At 39.1% G+C, this 17,788-nt stretch overlaps 1 protein-coding gene across 1 annotated transcript in view; it reads right to left on the reverse strand.

Annotated features, from left to right (window-relative positions):
• ECT2L (epithelial cell transforming 2 like) overlaps positions 1-17,788 on the reverse strand; it is an 87,090-nt gene that overhangs the window by 52,987 nt on the left and 16,315 nt on the right. The window contains 2 exon segments of the mRNA XM_061207196.1: positions 3,329-3,422; positions 3,424-3,481. Of these exon segments, the coding sequence (XP_061063179.1) occupies positions 3,329-3,422; positions 3,424-3,481 (152 nt within the window).

The following is a 17,788-nucleotide window of genomic DNA, read 5'->3' on the forward strand; positions in this document are numbered from 1 at the left end:
GTAAGGATGACAAGGAATTAGACTGAAACTAGCTTTGAAATATTCTCTGATTGAATTTAAGTGGGCTATTCCTAGTCTAACCAAATGCCAGAAGCAAAAGCAATTTCTCTCTGGAGGAAGATAATATCATCCAGCGACTCAAATTATTGCATCGATTTTTTATATTCAATATTTGGTACTCAACCAAAAATATCAGGCACACAAAAAGACAAGAATTGTTTGTTTCTTCTTTTGTTTTTTAATAAATAGAGACCCTCAGAGGATCCAAAAGTTGTAATTATCAGACATGAACTTTAAAAAAGCCCTGTAGAATACCATCATTATTTTATAATTGACTTCTCCCTGCTTGCCTTGTTCTTCAAGAAAGACTTCTAGATAGGGTTGAAGGTAGTCATTTCCTCCTCAAATTAAATCCCCTCAAACTAGTGTTTGGTTTTCCAAACCCTGAGCCCTGACATTATACATAATGAGGATAGGTGAGATTAAGGTAATATGGTAAGACAGAGCCTTTTGGAAACCATAAGGACTTTTTCAGGTCTCAGTCCAATGTCTTTAACTTATGGCCCAAGAACCATGGCAGGATCCAAGGGTTATAGCTGAGACACAGAGGTTTCCAAAATATTATTAAGGATTTACTATTTTTCTCAATCTCCCTTCTATCTGCAAGCTATTCCTGCCGATAAAACTACTGTAAATTTTTATAGTCATTGCTTTTATTTCCTACTTGAGTAATAAATATTTCCCAGCACTAAAAAAATAAATAAATAAAAAATAAAAATTAAAAAAAAAATTTTAAAAAGCCCTGTAATTACTATGCCTAAGAAATTGCTGGGTGGAAAATTTTGGCAAAGTAAGCAAATTGACACTCTAGAACTTAAAAATATGATAACAAATTTAGAACTCAATGGACCAGTTTAAGAGCGAATTAGAATCCAGCTAAAGAGATAATTAGGAAACTGAAAGCTAGGCCAGAAGAAAAATCCAGACTGAAACACTGAAGGCCAAAATGATGGAAAAGGCACATTAGAGAATATGAAACTTATGGGACATGGTGAATCAATCTAATGTATTGAAACCCAGAAGAAAAAGAGAGAAAGTGGAGCAAAAGCAATATATGAAGAGATAGCATCTGAGAACTTTGCAAAACTGATAAAAGACATTAAAACCCCCAATTAAAAAATCAATGCAAAATACAAAACAGGATAAATACACACACACACACACACACACACACACACACACACACCCCTCCAGGTACATCGTAATAAAACTGCAGAAAACAAAAGACAGAGAAAAACATCTTACAAGCAGCTAGAGAAAACAAATAAATTATTAATTTTAATTAATTATTAATAAATTAATAAATTCTTATTATTGTTGGTCCTTTAAAGAACCAACAATAAAACCCCCTACTTCTCCAAAAAAATTATGAAAGCCAGAGAACAATGGAACATTTTCAAAGTTCTATAAAAAATTAACTGCCAACCTAGAGTTCAAATTCCCAGTGGAAATATCCTTCAAATTTGAAGGTGAAATAAAGACATTTTCAGACAAATACTAAGAGACTCTGTCAGCAGCAACCTGCACTAAAAGAAATATTAAAGAGAATTCAGAAGAAAATTGATCCCAAAAGGAAAATCAGAGATGCAGGAAGGTATAAAGAACAACAGAAAAAGTGGTTACTTCCATGGTGGTTCAGTGGTTAAGAATCCGCCTGCCAATGTAGGGGACACGGGTGTGATCCCTGGTCTGGGAAGATCCCACATGCCATGGAGCACCTAAGCCCGTGCACCACAACTACTGAGCCTGTACTCTACAGCCTGCGAGCCACAACTCCTGAGCCCGCATGCCACAACTACTGAAGCCCATGTGCCTGGAGCCTGTGCTCCATAACAAGAGGAGCCACCACAATGAGAAGCCCGTGCACCACAATGAAGAGTAGCCCCTAATCGCCGCAACTAGAGAGAAAGCCCATGTGCAGCAACGAAGACCCAATGCAGCCAAAAAACAAATAAGTAAATAAATAATAAAATTACTTTAAAAAAATAAAGTATATATTCTGACCACAATGCAACTTTGAAAAAAAAAAATTTTTTTTAAAGTGGTTACTCATAAATAAATATTAACTATATAAAACAATAGTAGTAAAGCCTTGTGAGGTTAATATATATTTTTTTAATGTGTGTGTGTATTTTATATATGTGTGTATGAGTAAAACTAAAATATTTGAAAACAAAAGCATACAAACTGAGCAGGGAAGCAAACGGAGTTTAAGAGTTCTATGCTCCTTGCATTACCTCAGAGGTGGTAAAATAACCCTGGATAAGTAGTGTAATCTCTATGGTAGCCATAAGAGAACTGCTAAAGAATTTACAATTAATCTAAAAAATATTTAAGCTAATCCTAAAAGAGACAAGGAGAAAAACAAAATATAAAATAATAAATAAAAATAGTAAAATGTTGGACTTAAGCCCAAATATATCAGTATTTACATAAATGTGAACAGACTAAATTACCCCAGCTAAAGTCAAAGATTGTCAAATGTTAAAAGAAAACCACCACCACCATATTCTGTTTACAAGACATGTTCCTTAAATATAAGGACACAGAAAGGTTGAAAGTAAAAAGAGAGGAAACAATATACCATGGGAACACTAAGCTTGGATTCATAAATGCTATAAATCCAGGGCCCACAGTTGCCTTTTGCATGTGGCCCCTCCATGGAGAGCCAAGTATTCTCCAAGATTAGAATCTCAACATAAGCCCATTCTGGAAAGTTTGTGTAAGTTAAAGGAGTAAATTATTGACTTGTATTTAAAGTATGTCTACCTTTACATTTCATTAAGTCTTTTAAAAGAAAAAGAGGAGACAAACAGGCCAAATGCAGAAATAATGGCAGAGGATGTAAATCTAGATTTATATTCTTCAACAGATGTTAGCCAAAGAGGGAGCAGTTAAAGTTGTGGTTGTATAGCAATTTTTGAGGTGGGTTATCATGAATAAAACAATATCATGTAAAAACCAAAGTTTAAGTAATTTTTCACAAAAAAATGGACTTCTTAACCCAGATAATTAGTTTCTAAATAACTAAATTGAGTATTTAAAGATTATTAAAATTACATGAATTATTAGAAGAGTGTATATCCCCCTGACTTATAAAATAAATTACTGTATTTAATTCATCCCCATATTTTTCTCTTAAGGGTAAGTTAATTATGGTTCAGATACCCTCAGTTATTATCTTCAGGAAAGGGAGCTACCCCAATCACCTCATTACAGATGACAGTTGCATTTGGGCCCTATTACTAGGAAATGACAAGTGGTAAACCTGTTCAGTTAAAAATTTCCAGGGCCAGCTGACTTGTGCAGCTGCACACAAATCTTTTGGATTCAGAAAGGAAAAGATATATAGAGAAATGAAACATGGTAGAGAAATCCACTTTGGCCACTTGCATCCTTTCTGAAAACCAGTCTTGGACAACCTAAAAAGAAAAATGCAGAAATTTAGTTCAGATCACTAATATCTAAAATTGATTAAAATCCAGTATAAATATTGGTCACTGTTCTTTCTCTACTGTTCTACCTATTAAAAAATTAAGTCCTAAATAACATAAGGCTAGATTTTTAAGTATCCACTTTCAATGATCCATTCTAAAGAGGAAGATGAATTACAGAAATATCTAAAATCCACAGGGGAAAAAAGTCTGAAATAAACATAGTTGTTTAAGATATAAATCTGGGTTTTTTCCTTTACCCAAATTCAATAAATCAGCAAGTCCTGCTGGCTCTATACATATATATCCCCCAAATATGTCCCCCATCCCAGCCACTTCTCTCCACCTCCCAGCCTTCACTCTAGTCAGGGCACCTCCACCTCTCTCCTGGGCGGTTGCAGCTGCCTCCTGATTGGCTCCCTGCTTCCACTCCAGTCTTTCTAGAGCCCATTCTCCACACAGCAGCCCAAGTGGTTTTTAAAAATGTAAATTAGATAATGTCACTCATGCAAGTAAAACCCTACAGGGACTTCCCAATGCAATTAGAATAAAAACCTATAGCTCCATCACACTTAGTAGTGAAATAGTAAATGCCTTCCTCCTAACAAAGCAAGATTGACTACACTCGCTACTTTAACATGGAATAGAGGTTCTAGCCAGTTCAATAAGGAAAGAAAAAAATAATGAAAGGTATACGTATTGGAAAGGGAGCAGTAAACCATCTCAATTCATGTACCATGTACGTGGAATCTATAAAACAACTATTTAAATTGTTGAACTTAATAAGAAATTGTTGCTAATTTTCTTTTTTTTTTCAGATGTTTATAGAGTCTATAGCAACATCTCCTTTTTCATTCCTGATATTACTAATTCACATTTTCTCTCTATTATCCTTGGTTACTCTTCCTAGGAGTTCATTGATTTTACTACTACTTGTAACAAACCAGCTTTTGTTTTCATAGATTTTCTCTATTGTTTGTTCATTTTCTATTTTATTGATTTCCACTCTTATCTTCATCATTTCTTTCTACGTACTTTGGGTGTAATTTGCTATATTTTTCCCCTAGTTTTTTTTTTTTTAATTTAATTATTTTTGACTGTGTTGGGTCTTTGTTACTGCACGCAGGCTTTCTCTAGTTGCGGTGAGCGGGGCTACTCTTCATTGCGGTTCGCGGGCTTGTGGTGGCTTCTTTTGTTGCGGAGCACAGGCCCTAGAGCATGCGGGCTTCAGTAGTTGCAGTGTGGGCTCAGTAGTTGCAGTGCACGGGCTTAGTTGCTCCACAGCACGTGGGATCTTCCCAGACCAGGGATCGAACCTGTGTCCCCTGCACTGGCAAGCGGATTCTTAACCACTGCGCCACCAGGGAAGTCCCTCCCCTAGTTTCTTAAAGGGGAAGTTGAGATCATTAATTTTAAATGCTTTTTCTCATTAACATAAGCATTTACATTATATTATTTTCCCTCTAAGCTGTGCTGCAGACCACATGCTTAGCCATGTTGTATATTCATTGTCATTCAACTTGAAATATTTTCTAATTTCCCTTGTGATTTCTTCCTTGACCATAGGTTATTTATAAGTGCTGTTAATTTCTAAATGTTTGGGGATTTTCTAGATGTTTTATTTTTATTAATCCCAAAATTTATTGCATTGTTGTTAAAGAATATACTTAATAAGAGTTCAACCATTTTGAAATGTATTGAGTCTTAGTTTGTGGACCAGGAAATGATGCATAAAGGTATAAATGTTACTTTGCTCATAAAAAGAACACATATTTGGAAATTGTTGTGTCTAGTTTCTATAAATGTTAGTTCAAGGTGGATAAGAAGATTGCTCAGTTCTTCTATATTCATACTGATTTTTTTCTTTGGTTCTATTCTGTCAGTTTTTGTTTCATGTAATGTGAAACTCTGTTACTTGGTACATAAACACTTATAATTGTTATGACTTCTTGATGAATTGTTACTTTTCTCATTATAAAATGTCTATCTCTATCTATCTCTCTGGTAATATTCCTTGTCTTGAAGTCCATTTTGTCTGATATTAATATTGCCATCCTACTTTTATATGCTTACTATTTGCATGGTGTATCTTTTCCTATCCTTATACTTTACAAATCAGTGCCTTTATATTTAAAGTGTATCCCTCGTAGTCAGTATACAATGAGGTTTTTTTAACTCATTTGACAACCATTGCCTTTATTTTGAGGGTTTAGTCTGCTTATATTTAATATAATTATTGTTATAGTTGAACCCAAGTCTCAATTTTGTTATTTGTTGTTTGGTTGTCCCATCTGTCTTATGAGCCTTTATTCCTCCTCTCCTGCCTTGGTCTGAGTTAATACATATTTTTGTATTCCATTTTAATTCCTTTATTAGCTTTTTAGGATATCTTTGCATTAGTTTTATAAGTTGTTGCTAGGAAGTATGATATGCATCTTTAATTTTTTGTAGTCTACTTAGAGGTAATATTCATATAAAATTAAAGACCAGTGCAACAATATAATTCTCACCATCCTTTGTGCTTTTGTTGTTATCTCTACTGCATCTACTTATGATATAAACCCCACAATACATTGCTTTTGTTTTAAATAGTCATATGTCTCTAAAATAACTTCAAAATTTTATGTCTTCTCACACATTTGTCATTTCCTGTGCTCTTCATTCCTGTTTATAAATCCATGTTTCCATCTGGTATCAATTTCCTTAGCCTGAAGAGCTTCCTTTAGCATTTCTTTACTGCAGGTCTTCTGACAACAAATCTTGTCAGTTTCTTTCTATTTGAAAATGTCTTTATCTCACATTAATATTTGTAATACTATTATGACCCCATTAATTAATTCAAATAATTATCATCCTGTAGCCAATCTGGTTTCTGCTACATCCTATTTTTCTTCTTCCTCCCTCATGCCCATATTATTCTAAAGCAAATCCAAAACATCATATAATTTCTTTTTTTTTTAATTATACTTTTTAAAAAATTATTTATTTATTTATTCTTTTTTGGCTGCATTGGGTCTTCATTGCTGTGCGCGGGCTTTCTCTAGTTGCGGCGAGCAGGGGCTACTCTTCGTTGCGGTGCGTGGGCTTCTCAATGCGGTGGATTCTCTTGTTGCGGAGCACGGGCTCTAGGCGCGCGGGCTTCAGTAGTTGTGGCGCACGGGCTTAGTTGCTCCGTGGCATGTGGGATCTTCCAAGACCAGGGATGGAACCTAAGTCCCCTGCACTGGCAGGTGGATTCTTAACCACTGCGCCACCAGGGAAGTCCCAAGACACATATAATTTCATCCATAAATATTTCAGTGTGTATCGCTAAATAATAAGTTGTTTTTTGGTTTTGGGGTTTTTTTTTTTTTTTGGCCGCACCTCGCGGCTTATGGGATCTTAGTTCCCCGACCAGGGATAGAACCCAGGCCCTTGGCAGTTAGAGCATGTAGCCCTAACCACTGCACCACCAGGGAATTCCCTATCACTAAATAATAATAAAAAAAAATTTTAACATATACTGCATATAATACTATCATCATACCTTAACATTCAACAATTTCTTAATATGACATTCATAAAGAAAACTTTTAAAATATGACATCCATCAAGAAAGACTTGTAAGTGAGGCTCCAGAAGAAGTAAACTTCTTACAAGCATGGCACCTAAGCACAGATAGATCTTGAATGAATACAAAATCCAAGCCCCTACTCAAGTGGTCATCTTGGAAGCTGTATAGATCTTAGGCCAAAGAAACATTTCATGGCCCATGAAGGATGTACTGCTGGCCCTGCAGCTAACAGCTACACACACAAAAAGGACACTTAATACCTGATTGTCCTCTGTATATATTAGCAATAAACATCTGCTACAGCCCCAAGCCACCAGATAGCAATCCAGGTATGAGGAAATCGAGCTCTTCCCTGAAACTCCTGATTTCCTCCAAACTCAGCAGAATTACAGATATTTGTGGCCAATCTCACAGCTGATTGGAAATTTTGGTATAAAAACCTACCAGAACTCATTTGTCTAAGGCCACTGGGAATACAAGACTCTTTCTCACTGCTAAGTGGCTACTGCTGCCCAATTACTGGGTCCTAATGGACTCAGATTAACTCACTGAAAGAAAAGTACTAACTCTGAACGGACTTCATCCTGCAGTGGATCTTCTCTGACCTAAATTCCCATAGAGTGGGTCAAGCCTCAGAAAGTTTCAATGTGAAATGAAAATGACACCTCCAATTAGGTACAAAAAAGACCTTAGTTACCCTCACCAACAGATTGTTGAATATCCATTAGACCCAGAGACAGTCTGGACCATGAATTAACAAACTGTTGGCTTAACTGGAGCCTCACTTACAAGTCTTGGGAAAGGAAATGTTCTACCTTGCAACACAACACCAATTCATACATGTAGAAGGAATTAAGAAATGAGAAAATCACCACTTGGTAGCTATTACAGTAATAAGTGCTTCAGGTAAGAATCATCAATGTATGCTAAAACTAGTAAGTAAAAGTTTGACGAGGAAAAAAATACTTGCATAGATTCAAATACTTTTTAATTAATTTAAAACTAATCACTCAAATACTTTTTAGTTACTTATTAATTAATAAATACAAAATACTTAATAATTAACCATCTTAACCAAGTGGTAAAGTTAAGATCATAAACAGCAGGACAAATTGACATGCTATTCCCCCAATATGATCCACTGAGAAGAACATAGCATTAAGTCTGTGTTATTCCTGCCAAGAATGTATGACCTCAATGTAATCTTGAGGAAATATCAGCCAACCACAAACTGAAGGTCATTCAACACAGTAGCAGATCTATGCTCTTCAAAAGTGTCAAGTAAGAAAAGACGAGGAAAAACCGAACAATTGCTCCACATCGAAGGTGGATGTGGAGACATGAAAACTAAATACAACAGATGACCTTAGATTGGATTTTGGACTGAGAAGGAAAGGACGATTATAAAGGACATTGTTGGAGCAATCAGGAATATTGAATGGAGTCTGTGCATTGGACAGTAGTGCTGAATCAATGCTGATTTCCCAATATTGCAGGATGTACTGTGATTTTTCAGCAGAGTGTGCTTGTTTTTTAGGAATCATACTGAAATGCTTAGGGTTAGTGGGGCATTATGTTTACAACTCACTCTCAAATATTTGAAATAATAAGGTCAAAATGGTAAAATGTTAACAATCAAGGAATCAAGATGAAAAGTTTAGAGGAATTGTTTACACTATTTTTGCAACTTTTCTGTAAGTTAAACATTATTGTAAAAAGTGGGGTTTTTTGTTGTTTTCTTGTTTGTTTTTAAGAAGCAGCTACCTGCTTCAGTCCCAAGGTTTAATGACTGCCCGTTATTTTTGTGTGTTTCTACTCCCCTGACTTTAAGTCACTGCTTTTTCTTGGTCCTTGTCCATGCAGCTTTGTCATAACTGGAGACAAAACAGAGTGGCTTAAAATGAACCTGTTGGCAGGGCAGTCTGGAGAGAGGGTGGGAGTCGGGGTGTAAGCAGGAGGGCAAAGAAGGGAGTTGTGTGTGTGCTGGCAGCACAGAGTACTCACAGGCAGAGGTGTCCCTTAGGGGTCTTCTCAGTATTGATAGAGATTAACGTTCAAACTGAATGAGACTTGTGACCACACCAAGGACAGTTAATCCCAGTGGATTCGTGACCTTAACTCCTCACTGTCTGAGGTAGGCTTCATGGTCATTCCACTGGCCCTTGAGAGACAATTTGCTCTCATTTGGAACTCTAAGACAGATCAATAAAATAAGATGCAAAACAGAAACATTTTCAGCCTCCTTTTCAGAGACGGGTCTCAGTATCTTCAGAGTCTTTGTCCCCATCCTCACAGCATCTACCGTTCCATCCCAGCCAAGCAAAAGAGAATTGAGCCTGAATTGCTTTTTAAAGTAAACCTTAATCATGCATGTTTTATATTTGTTCCTAGTCTGCGCTGCTGCAAGGACACATTCGAGTATAATGAATTTTAAGCAAGAAGGAAAGAAAATCCTTCAGTCACATTAAAAAAAAAAAAAAATCAGTACATGAGGAGCAGAGAACTAGGGTGGTTTGCGGTAATGACATTGTGGCTCATTGCATTTTAGTTAATGTCGCAAAGTAAGAAATCTGTGAAGAGAAATACCAGCATGTGAGGAGACAATGAAGAAAATGTGCTTCGCTCGTTTGTTGTGACAAAGATAGCTTCACTGGAATAATTCATGATAGCGCCTCGCAGCGTGCTGCTACACACACAATGTGTGCTTTGCAAAACTAATAAGCTTAGCGATATGGGACTTGAATCTAATTCTCTGCTCTGACGTTTCTGATAAGAAGTAGAAGGACGCCGCCCGAATTGTGATGAAATGGCTGAGGAGCAGGTCGGGGAGGCGGCCTGGAGAGGGCCGAGTGCCTTTGCAGAGGTCCCTGCACTCTAGTGGCCCAGGCGGTACCTCCTCGTCTTGTCTGGTGGCTTGACACACACTCCATGGCGTGGTAAGGGTCTGTGTTGGGTGGATTTCCACGTGGAGGCCAGTGTCACACAGCATAACGACCGGGTCTGGGGTGGACAGAAAATGCAGAACCATGCGCTGAGCTCTCCAGTGAGTGAGAGAGCAAAGCTGGGTGTGGGTACAGCAATAAGGAGGGTGACTGAAGGGTTTTTTTTTTTTTAAGATTTAAAAATAATTTGTAGGGGCTTCCCTGGTGGCGCAGTGGTTAAGAATCTGCCTGCCAATGCAGGGGAAACGGGTTCGAGCCCTGGTCTGGGAAGATCCCACATTCTGCAGAACAACTGAGCCCATGTGCCACAACTACTGAGCCTGTGCTCTAGAGCCTGCAAGCCACAACTACTGAAGCCTGTGCACCTAGAGCCCATATTCCGCGACAAGAGAAGCCACCGCAGTGAGAAGCCCACGCACCTCAATGAAGAGTAGCCCCCGCTCGCCACAACTAGAGAAAGCCTGCACGCAGCAACAAAGACCCAATGCAGCCAAAAATAAATTAGATTAATTTAAATATAATAATAATAATAATTTGTATATTCTGATTCGTAAATAGTTAAATGGGTACATAAAAGCATAAAAAATTAGGTTACACTTAGTTGGTACAATTATGGGTGATTGGTAGTTTCCTCTTTTTGCTTATTTAAACTTTCCAATGTGTCTCCAAAGGCCTGATTTTACTACTGAATAGACAAAAAATGCCCAAGGCTTTCATGCAAGTCATCCCCTCCAGGTGGAACACTCATCCTCCAAGTCTTGGCTTGTCTATTTCCTACGCATCCTTCAGAATCCAGCCTAAATGTCAAATCCTCAGGGAAGGCTTCCCTGAGCCCCTGGACTAGGTGAGGTCCTAGTTACTTTTCCTTTGTCACTTAGCATCACCGTAGCTATTTCTTTGATATCTGTTGGGTTGGCCATGCCTGCCCTTGGGTGGTGGAAAATAAAGGATAATGCATGCACATGGATGTGACATCACTATATGAGTGCAGGATGACTTCCCTTGTGTGATTCTTATTATTATATGACTTGTGGCCAGTGAAGCAGTATGGTCCTGAGGAAGGAGTAAGAAACTTTCTCTGGAACCAGCATGGTAGATCCAAGTCACGTGGCTAGTAAAAAGCTATTTTTGCAACAATGTAGGTAACAATATAAGGTGATGTTAGTGGGTTTTTGGGGTGGTATTTCTGGGGTACTGCCAGAATCCTCTCACCTTCCCAACAGGCTGACCGTTCCTGCTCCCCAAACACTTCCCCGTGGGAGGCTACTCTCGCCCACTGAGCCCTGCCTACTTCACGCCATCTCATATTCTTTGCCGAAACCTATCCTTTACACTTGGTGTGCACTAAAGTGTAACCTAAGCACTTTTTGTGTTTCCTTTCTTGCTGACCCTCAAATTTAGTCCTTTTTTGGACTCATTCACCATTTAAAGTCTTTCTCTTCCACTGAACTGGAAGCCCTATAAACAAAAGGTATGGCAGCCATCTTGTTTTCTGCTCTGTCCCCAACATCTGGTATGGTGCTTGTAACTTAGCAGGGGGTAAATAGATATATGTAAATTAGACTAAAGAATGGGAAAAAAAAAGTTGAAAAACAGGAAGAGAAAATCACTGCTTGTATTAATTTCCCGTTCATTATAACAAATTACCACCAACTTAGTGGCTTAAAGCAGTACAAATGTATTCTCTCAGAGTTTTGGAGATCACAAGTCTGAAATCAGTTTCACTGGGCTACAGTCAGGGTGTTGGCAGGGCTGGTTTTCTTCTGCCAAGCTCTAAGGGGAGAACTTGTTTCCTTGTCGTTTTCAGGGCCTAGTAGCTGTCTCTATTCCTCGGCTCAGGTCCCCTTTATCTTCAAAGCCAGCAGCATAGGATCTTCAAGTCTCTCCATCTCTCCCATCATCACATCATCTTCTCTTCTGACTCTGATGTCTCTTGCATCCCTTATAAGGACCATTGTGATTATGTTGAGCTCCAGTGATGCAGGATAATCTCCCCAACACAAATTCTTAATCACATCTGCAAACTCCCTTTGCTGTACAAGATAACACTCATAGGTTCCAGGGATTAGGGCCTGGACATATTTGGAGACAATTATCCAGTCTACCACAGTGCTCTAACTTCTGAGACATGCAAAACACCCCCAGTTATTTCCAGTGGTGCTATGTTGTACTGTCAGATATCCAGTGAGGTGCATGAACATCTCTCTTGTTCCATTTTAGGCCAAGTTTTAGTCTACTAAAATATGAACTTCAGAGGGTAGAGGTATTTTACACTCTGTTTAGTGTTGAATCCCATGCACCCAGAACTATGCTTGATATACAGTAGACCCTCGGTAAATATTTGTTGAATGCTGCATGAATAGACTTCAGCTTTTGTCATCCATCATTTACTTCCTCTTCTTTAGATAAAATAACCTCAGTTCCTATTTGGTGGTCCACGCTGTTCTACAGGAGCTGACTTCATCCCTGACTCCAAAAAGCACATGGTCAAAGCTAATTAAATTCATGTGGGTCAATCCCGTGGCCACAGCCACTGGCAGGAGTGGGCATGGACCCAAACTAGTCCAGAGGGAAACCAAACAAAGAATTCTTTTCTTCTGGACACAAATGAGGAACCGTAATAATGAAGCCATGACTGCTGAAGGCAGAGCAGAGGGGCAGAAAGAAACAAGTCGTTTAATTGCTGAATCTCTGGATTGAGCTTCAGCTGCAGCCAAACCTACCTATGGGTTTTCCAATTACATGAGAGTCAAATATTTCTTTTATTATTTGTGTCAAGTTTAAGGTTACTTACAATGAAACATTCTAAAACCACTAAGAAGTATTGCAAGTGAAACATGAAAAATCTACAGAAACAGAACAAATCATTTTGTTTTGCTAATAGAGAATAGGAGGGACAGGACACTCCTACCATCTGCGTTCCAGCCTCCAAGAAGGAGTAGATGAAAAGGTGGAAGAAGCCTTGGGCCTTTAGGTCACCCAGGCCTTGTGTCTTACCCTTGGCTGGGTACCAAATCACCATGGGAACTTAGTAAAAACAGCTTCCTCAGCCCCATCCCAGGTGTTTTGAGCCAAAATGTCTATGGGTGAGGCTCATAGTTCATGTTTTTAACAAACTCCAAGTGACTCTAACGGGTTCACTCTCAACATTGGTGAACTTGACTGCCCATTGGTAGAAGAGGCAGCCTAGCAGATCCTGATTCTGATGCCAAAGTACAAAGTGTTGAATACATGTATGGTGTCCTTAGGAGAATGTATAATCCTATTTGAAGCCCTGAATTAATTAAATACTTAGACTCTGCATGAGGGTCTGACGCGCTGTCTCCTATGTGTAAAGGACATCAGTTTGACTGCTAAATGCTTTTTGTTTTTCCAAACCTGGCTGGTTCTCAGCTAGATTCTGGAGAGTTGGTATAACAAGAGAAGTGACAACTAGATAAATGGACTATTATGGACCATTTTTAAACCTATTTATCTTCCTTTCACTTTCCTTAAATAAGGGAAATCAGGGTAGCTCCAGGGTTAGTGAATTCAAGAACTCAGTGTCATTAATGGCCAAGGATTTTCTATATTTTCACTTTGCCTGCTCAGTAGTTTGCTTTGGTCCTCCAACTTGTTCCCTGAGGTGGTTCCCAAATGACTGACTGTTGTGAGCAGAGATCTGCACACAACAGAGATCACAGGCTATAGGGCAGTAGAGGGCATGTCCTTTCCTCTAGTTCCTTTTTTAGGTCCCTTTGAGAGTGAAGAAAACTCTCCCAGAAACTCTAGCAGCCACTCTCTTGTGCTTCCTTGGGCAGAATTAATACCTACATGCCCTTTCCTAAACCAGACACATCAAAGAGGATGGAATGACCATGATTCTGTCCAACCCTGACTCACTCTTCGGGGGTCAGTGTGACCCACCACCCCTGAAGCACATGATACCTGAGGGAGAAAAGGGGCTTTGTCAGGAAGATGGAGAGGAATTGGGGAATGGCATGGGTGGGTGTGTGTGTGATGGACAGTGTCTAGCCCGCTAAGCAGGAATTGATGCAAGAAGAGGAAGGATCTCCAGCCGCCCAAGCTTCTTTCTGATCTACCCAACCCTTAAAGACGCCTGCCCTTTCCCTTCCCTTCAGAGCACTTACTTATCTCAGTCCTTGCTCCCTTACACTTGAGACACTACATGGGGATATTTCATAAATGGATAAAAGTGGTTTTAATATCTGGTGGTACAACTCTTACTAATTTTTTTCTTTATATTTAAATTTTTCGTAGCTGTTGTAGTCCATCTTCTTTTCCAGATTAGCTTTAGAATCCGTTTCTCAAAGTCCATAAGAAAATGCCATTTTGGGATTTGTACCAAGATTGAATTGAATTGAAAGATTAATGTGGAGAGAATTGGCATCTTGAAACATAGCATATCTATCTATTTACCCAGGGGTTTTTTTTCTACTACCTTTTAATACAAATTTCTAATTTCCTTCATAAGGGTCTTGCGCTTATCTTTTTAGTTTTATGCAACACACATAAGGAAGCAGAGCTGAGAGAAGGGAGAGAGTGAGTGAGCCCTGGTAACATTGAATCTAAGGACCTAGCGCAGCCTAAAGCAGACAAATCTTAAGTCAATAAATTCCCTTTTCTTCTTAGGCTGGTTTGAATTCCATTTCTGTTATTTGCACTTGAAAGCATTCTGACCATGACATCAAAAGAATACATAGAGAGGGTAGGAGGAAAGATGACAGGTGGTCACCAGACACTTACTATGTATGTAATAAGAGTATCCTCCTTCTACTTCTAAGACTTGCTAGCCATTTAGGTCTCACAGGGAGCCACGTCTACTCTCATTCTGCCTCAACCCTCCTGAAAATTTCCTAAAGAGATTTTAAAATACAGAATGGAGACAAATGGTCTCTTAAAACCTTGTCTCCATTTTCCAATGAATTCTCTGTGGATTTGACCCTTCGCAGCGGGTAAAGGATAATTGGTAGATCTGGAAGCTAATATCATGTCCTTTATAAATGGCTGGTAGTATCATCAGGGCTGCTACATTTGGGAAGTTGTGCAATGAACAAGTTTAGGAGGCGCCATTCACACAGGTGATAGAGTGAAATAGCATCCCCTGGAGGTGTGCGATATGGCACCCTTGGGTATTATTACTATGCATAATTCCTTTTGGAATTACTTTATAGAGGTCTTGAATTAATTAAATAATGAAACGTCTTCAATGAAGCAAAGTATTAGTAATATCCTATATCCTAAAACTTGTAATATCTTGAAGAAATCCTTCCTCTGAGAGAACTACCAAAGGAAAGCTTTGTTCTGATTATCTTTTTGTTATCATTGTAATTAAGAGTGTTTTACACATCTTCATTCATTCAAACAAGAATTTATTGAGTGGCTACTATGAACCTGGTATTGTTTTAAGTGCTAGGGACAGAAAGAGTTACCAGAAAAAGTCCCTGCCCTCATGGAGCTACCTTCTAGTGGAATAGGCAGATGGTAAATGAACAAGCAAGTACTACGGTGTATAACATAATGGCAAGTGGAGCTACCACACTGTAAAGAGAAGTGAAACATTACAAAGGGAGAGTAGCAACATTTATAAAACAGGAAGTGAGGACTTCAAGTGCAGGGGCTTTGCCTAATGTAAGCCCGTGACCGTCCTACCACCCACTCTCCCTCTGTCCCCACCTCCACCCAGTAAAACAGCTTCGGGGTTTGGCTTCTTTTCAAACTCCAGGATTTCCTTTCTTAGCTTCATCCACCCCTAAAAGCCACCCAACAACAAATGCTAATATTTTATGTGGTTGCCCACGACCATCTGATCTATGTGAAAGGACAGAAATATGTCCAGAATACGGGGCTGAGGGGAGGGAAGAGTCAGGATGACCCACGTTTCCAGACCTGTCTTGGATATTTAGAAAACAATGGGTCTCTGAATACTCCCCTCTCCCCTCCACCACCTCCACACAGAAATGTCCGTCTTTCAAGTGGACGTCAGTAACTCAGTGTGATGTAGCGGTTCTATATTTAAGGTTAATCTAGAAGTGTGTTGTCTCCAAAAAATTTATGTACCAGATTTCCTCAGAGATTACAATCGAGATAAACATCCTCAACTGAGCCCTCCTAGGGGCTGCCTGGGAAGACGGGGTGGGTGTACTGAGGCGAGAGTGCGGGGCGGCGGTGTTCCCTCTTAACTATACGTGGGTTGGTACATTTTCCTGCCCTCCAACCCCCTTTCCAGGTGACTCTGATGGAGACAAGCAACAAGAGCTAATCCTTGTTCGGTGGTGATCTCCCTCTCCCTACACACACACACACACACACACACACACACACACACACAATCCATCCATGTCTTAGGACTGCAGTTACATGAATCATGAATGTTGCCCCACCCACCAGGAAAAGCTACAAGTTTGAACAGCTCCAGCCCCATAATGAAAGGCCTTTGTAGGAGGCATTACCTCTTGCTGAACAGAAGCAATTTGAAACCGGTCCCACCAGTGTGACTAGGAGACTGATTCAATCTTCTCATAGGTTTCTCCAAGTGTGACAGACACAAACAGCCCAGTTTCCTTTAAGGAGTCACAGGAAAGGTCAGCCTCCTCAAGTGGCAGGGGGACAACACCACTGGAAACCGTCAGACGTGTGGACAGATAAGCATAATGTACAGGGGAAATGCCACGATAGAGGTTTGTAAAAATGATGGGGGTGAAAGATGAGCAGGAAAGGCTTCCCAGCGGAGGTGACATTTAAGTTGAAGTGAGAGGGAGAACTTGCCAGGGGGAAGGTTTAAGAAGATGAACCTTTGAAAAATGTCTTAAATATCATAAAACTCCATTTAAGAAAATTTCCAAAGTCTTAACAATATGGAATATTTATTAGGATAGAAAAGAAAAATCTTAGATATTTGAATATATCTCATAGAGATTAAGAAGAAACTTTTAATGAAAACTGTGGCAACATATTTCTGACTGGTACTGCAATATCCTGTTTAAGCTTTATAACTGCCTGAATTAAAACAAAGTTATTCAGAAATTATAAAACAAAGCATCTAAAACAATGGCTTCTCTGTCTGAAAAGCAAGGTATTGCACAAATATAGCTGAGCTTACATGCAAAGATTTCAGGCATTCGAATAATGCTAAATTCTCTCATTTATTCACAAGCTTATTCATAGTTATGGGGGAACAGGGGCTAGAGGAGTAAATATAATTCAGAAAAAACACTTAATAATTAAAAGTTGATTGCAGTGCTACCATTTGATCCAGCAATTCCATTTCTAGTTATATACCTAAAAGAAGTAAAGCATCCATATAGAAAGACTTATACACAGTTGTTCATAGCAGCATTACTTACAGTAGCCAAAATGTGGAAACCACCCAAATGTCCATCAACTGATGAGTGGATAAATAAAATATGGCATATCCACACTGTGGAGTATTACTTGGCAATAAAAAGGAAAGTCTTGATATATGCTATAAAACAGGTGAACTAAAGGCCACATATTGTATGATTCCATTTATATGAAAAGTCTGGAATAGGCAAATTTATAGAGAAATAAAATAGATTAGTGGTTGTGCAGGGCTGGAATTGAGGGGGATTGGAATGGGGAGTGATTGCTAATAGATAGGGGGTTTCTTTTGTGGGTGATGAAAATGTTCTAAACTTAAATTGTGGTGATGGTTGCACAACTCTGTGAATGTACTAAAACCAGGGGTCCCCAACCCCTGGGCCATCAACCGGTCCAGTCCGCGGCCTGTTAAGAAGCGGGCCGCACAGCAGGAGGTGAGCAGCGGGCAAGCGAGCGAA

This window comes from Eubalaena glacialis, chromosome 12 (assembly GCF_028564815.1).
Source record: "Eubalaena glacialis isolate mEubGla1 chromosome 12, mEubGla1.1.hap2.+ XY, whole genome shotgun sequence".
Lineage (NCBI taxonomy): Eukaryota > Metazoa > Chordata > Mammalia > Artiodactyla > Balaenidae > Eubalaena > Eubalaena glacialis.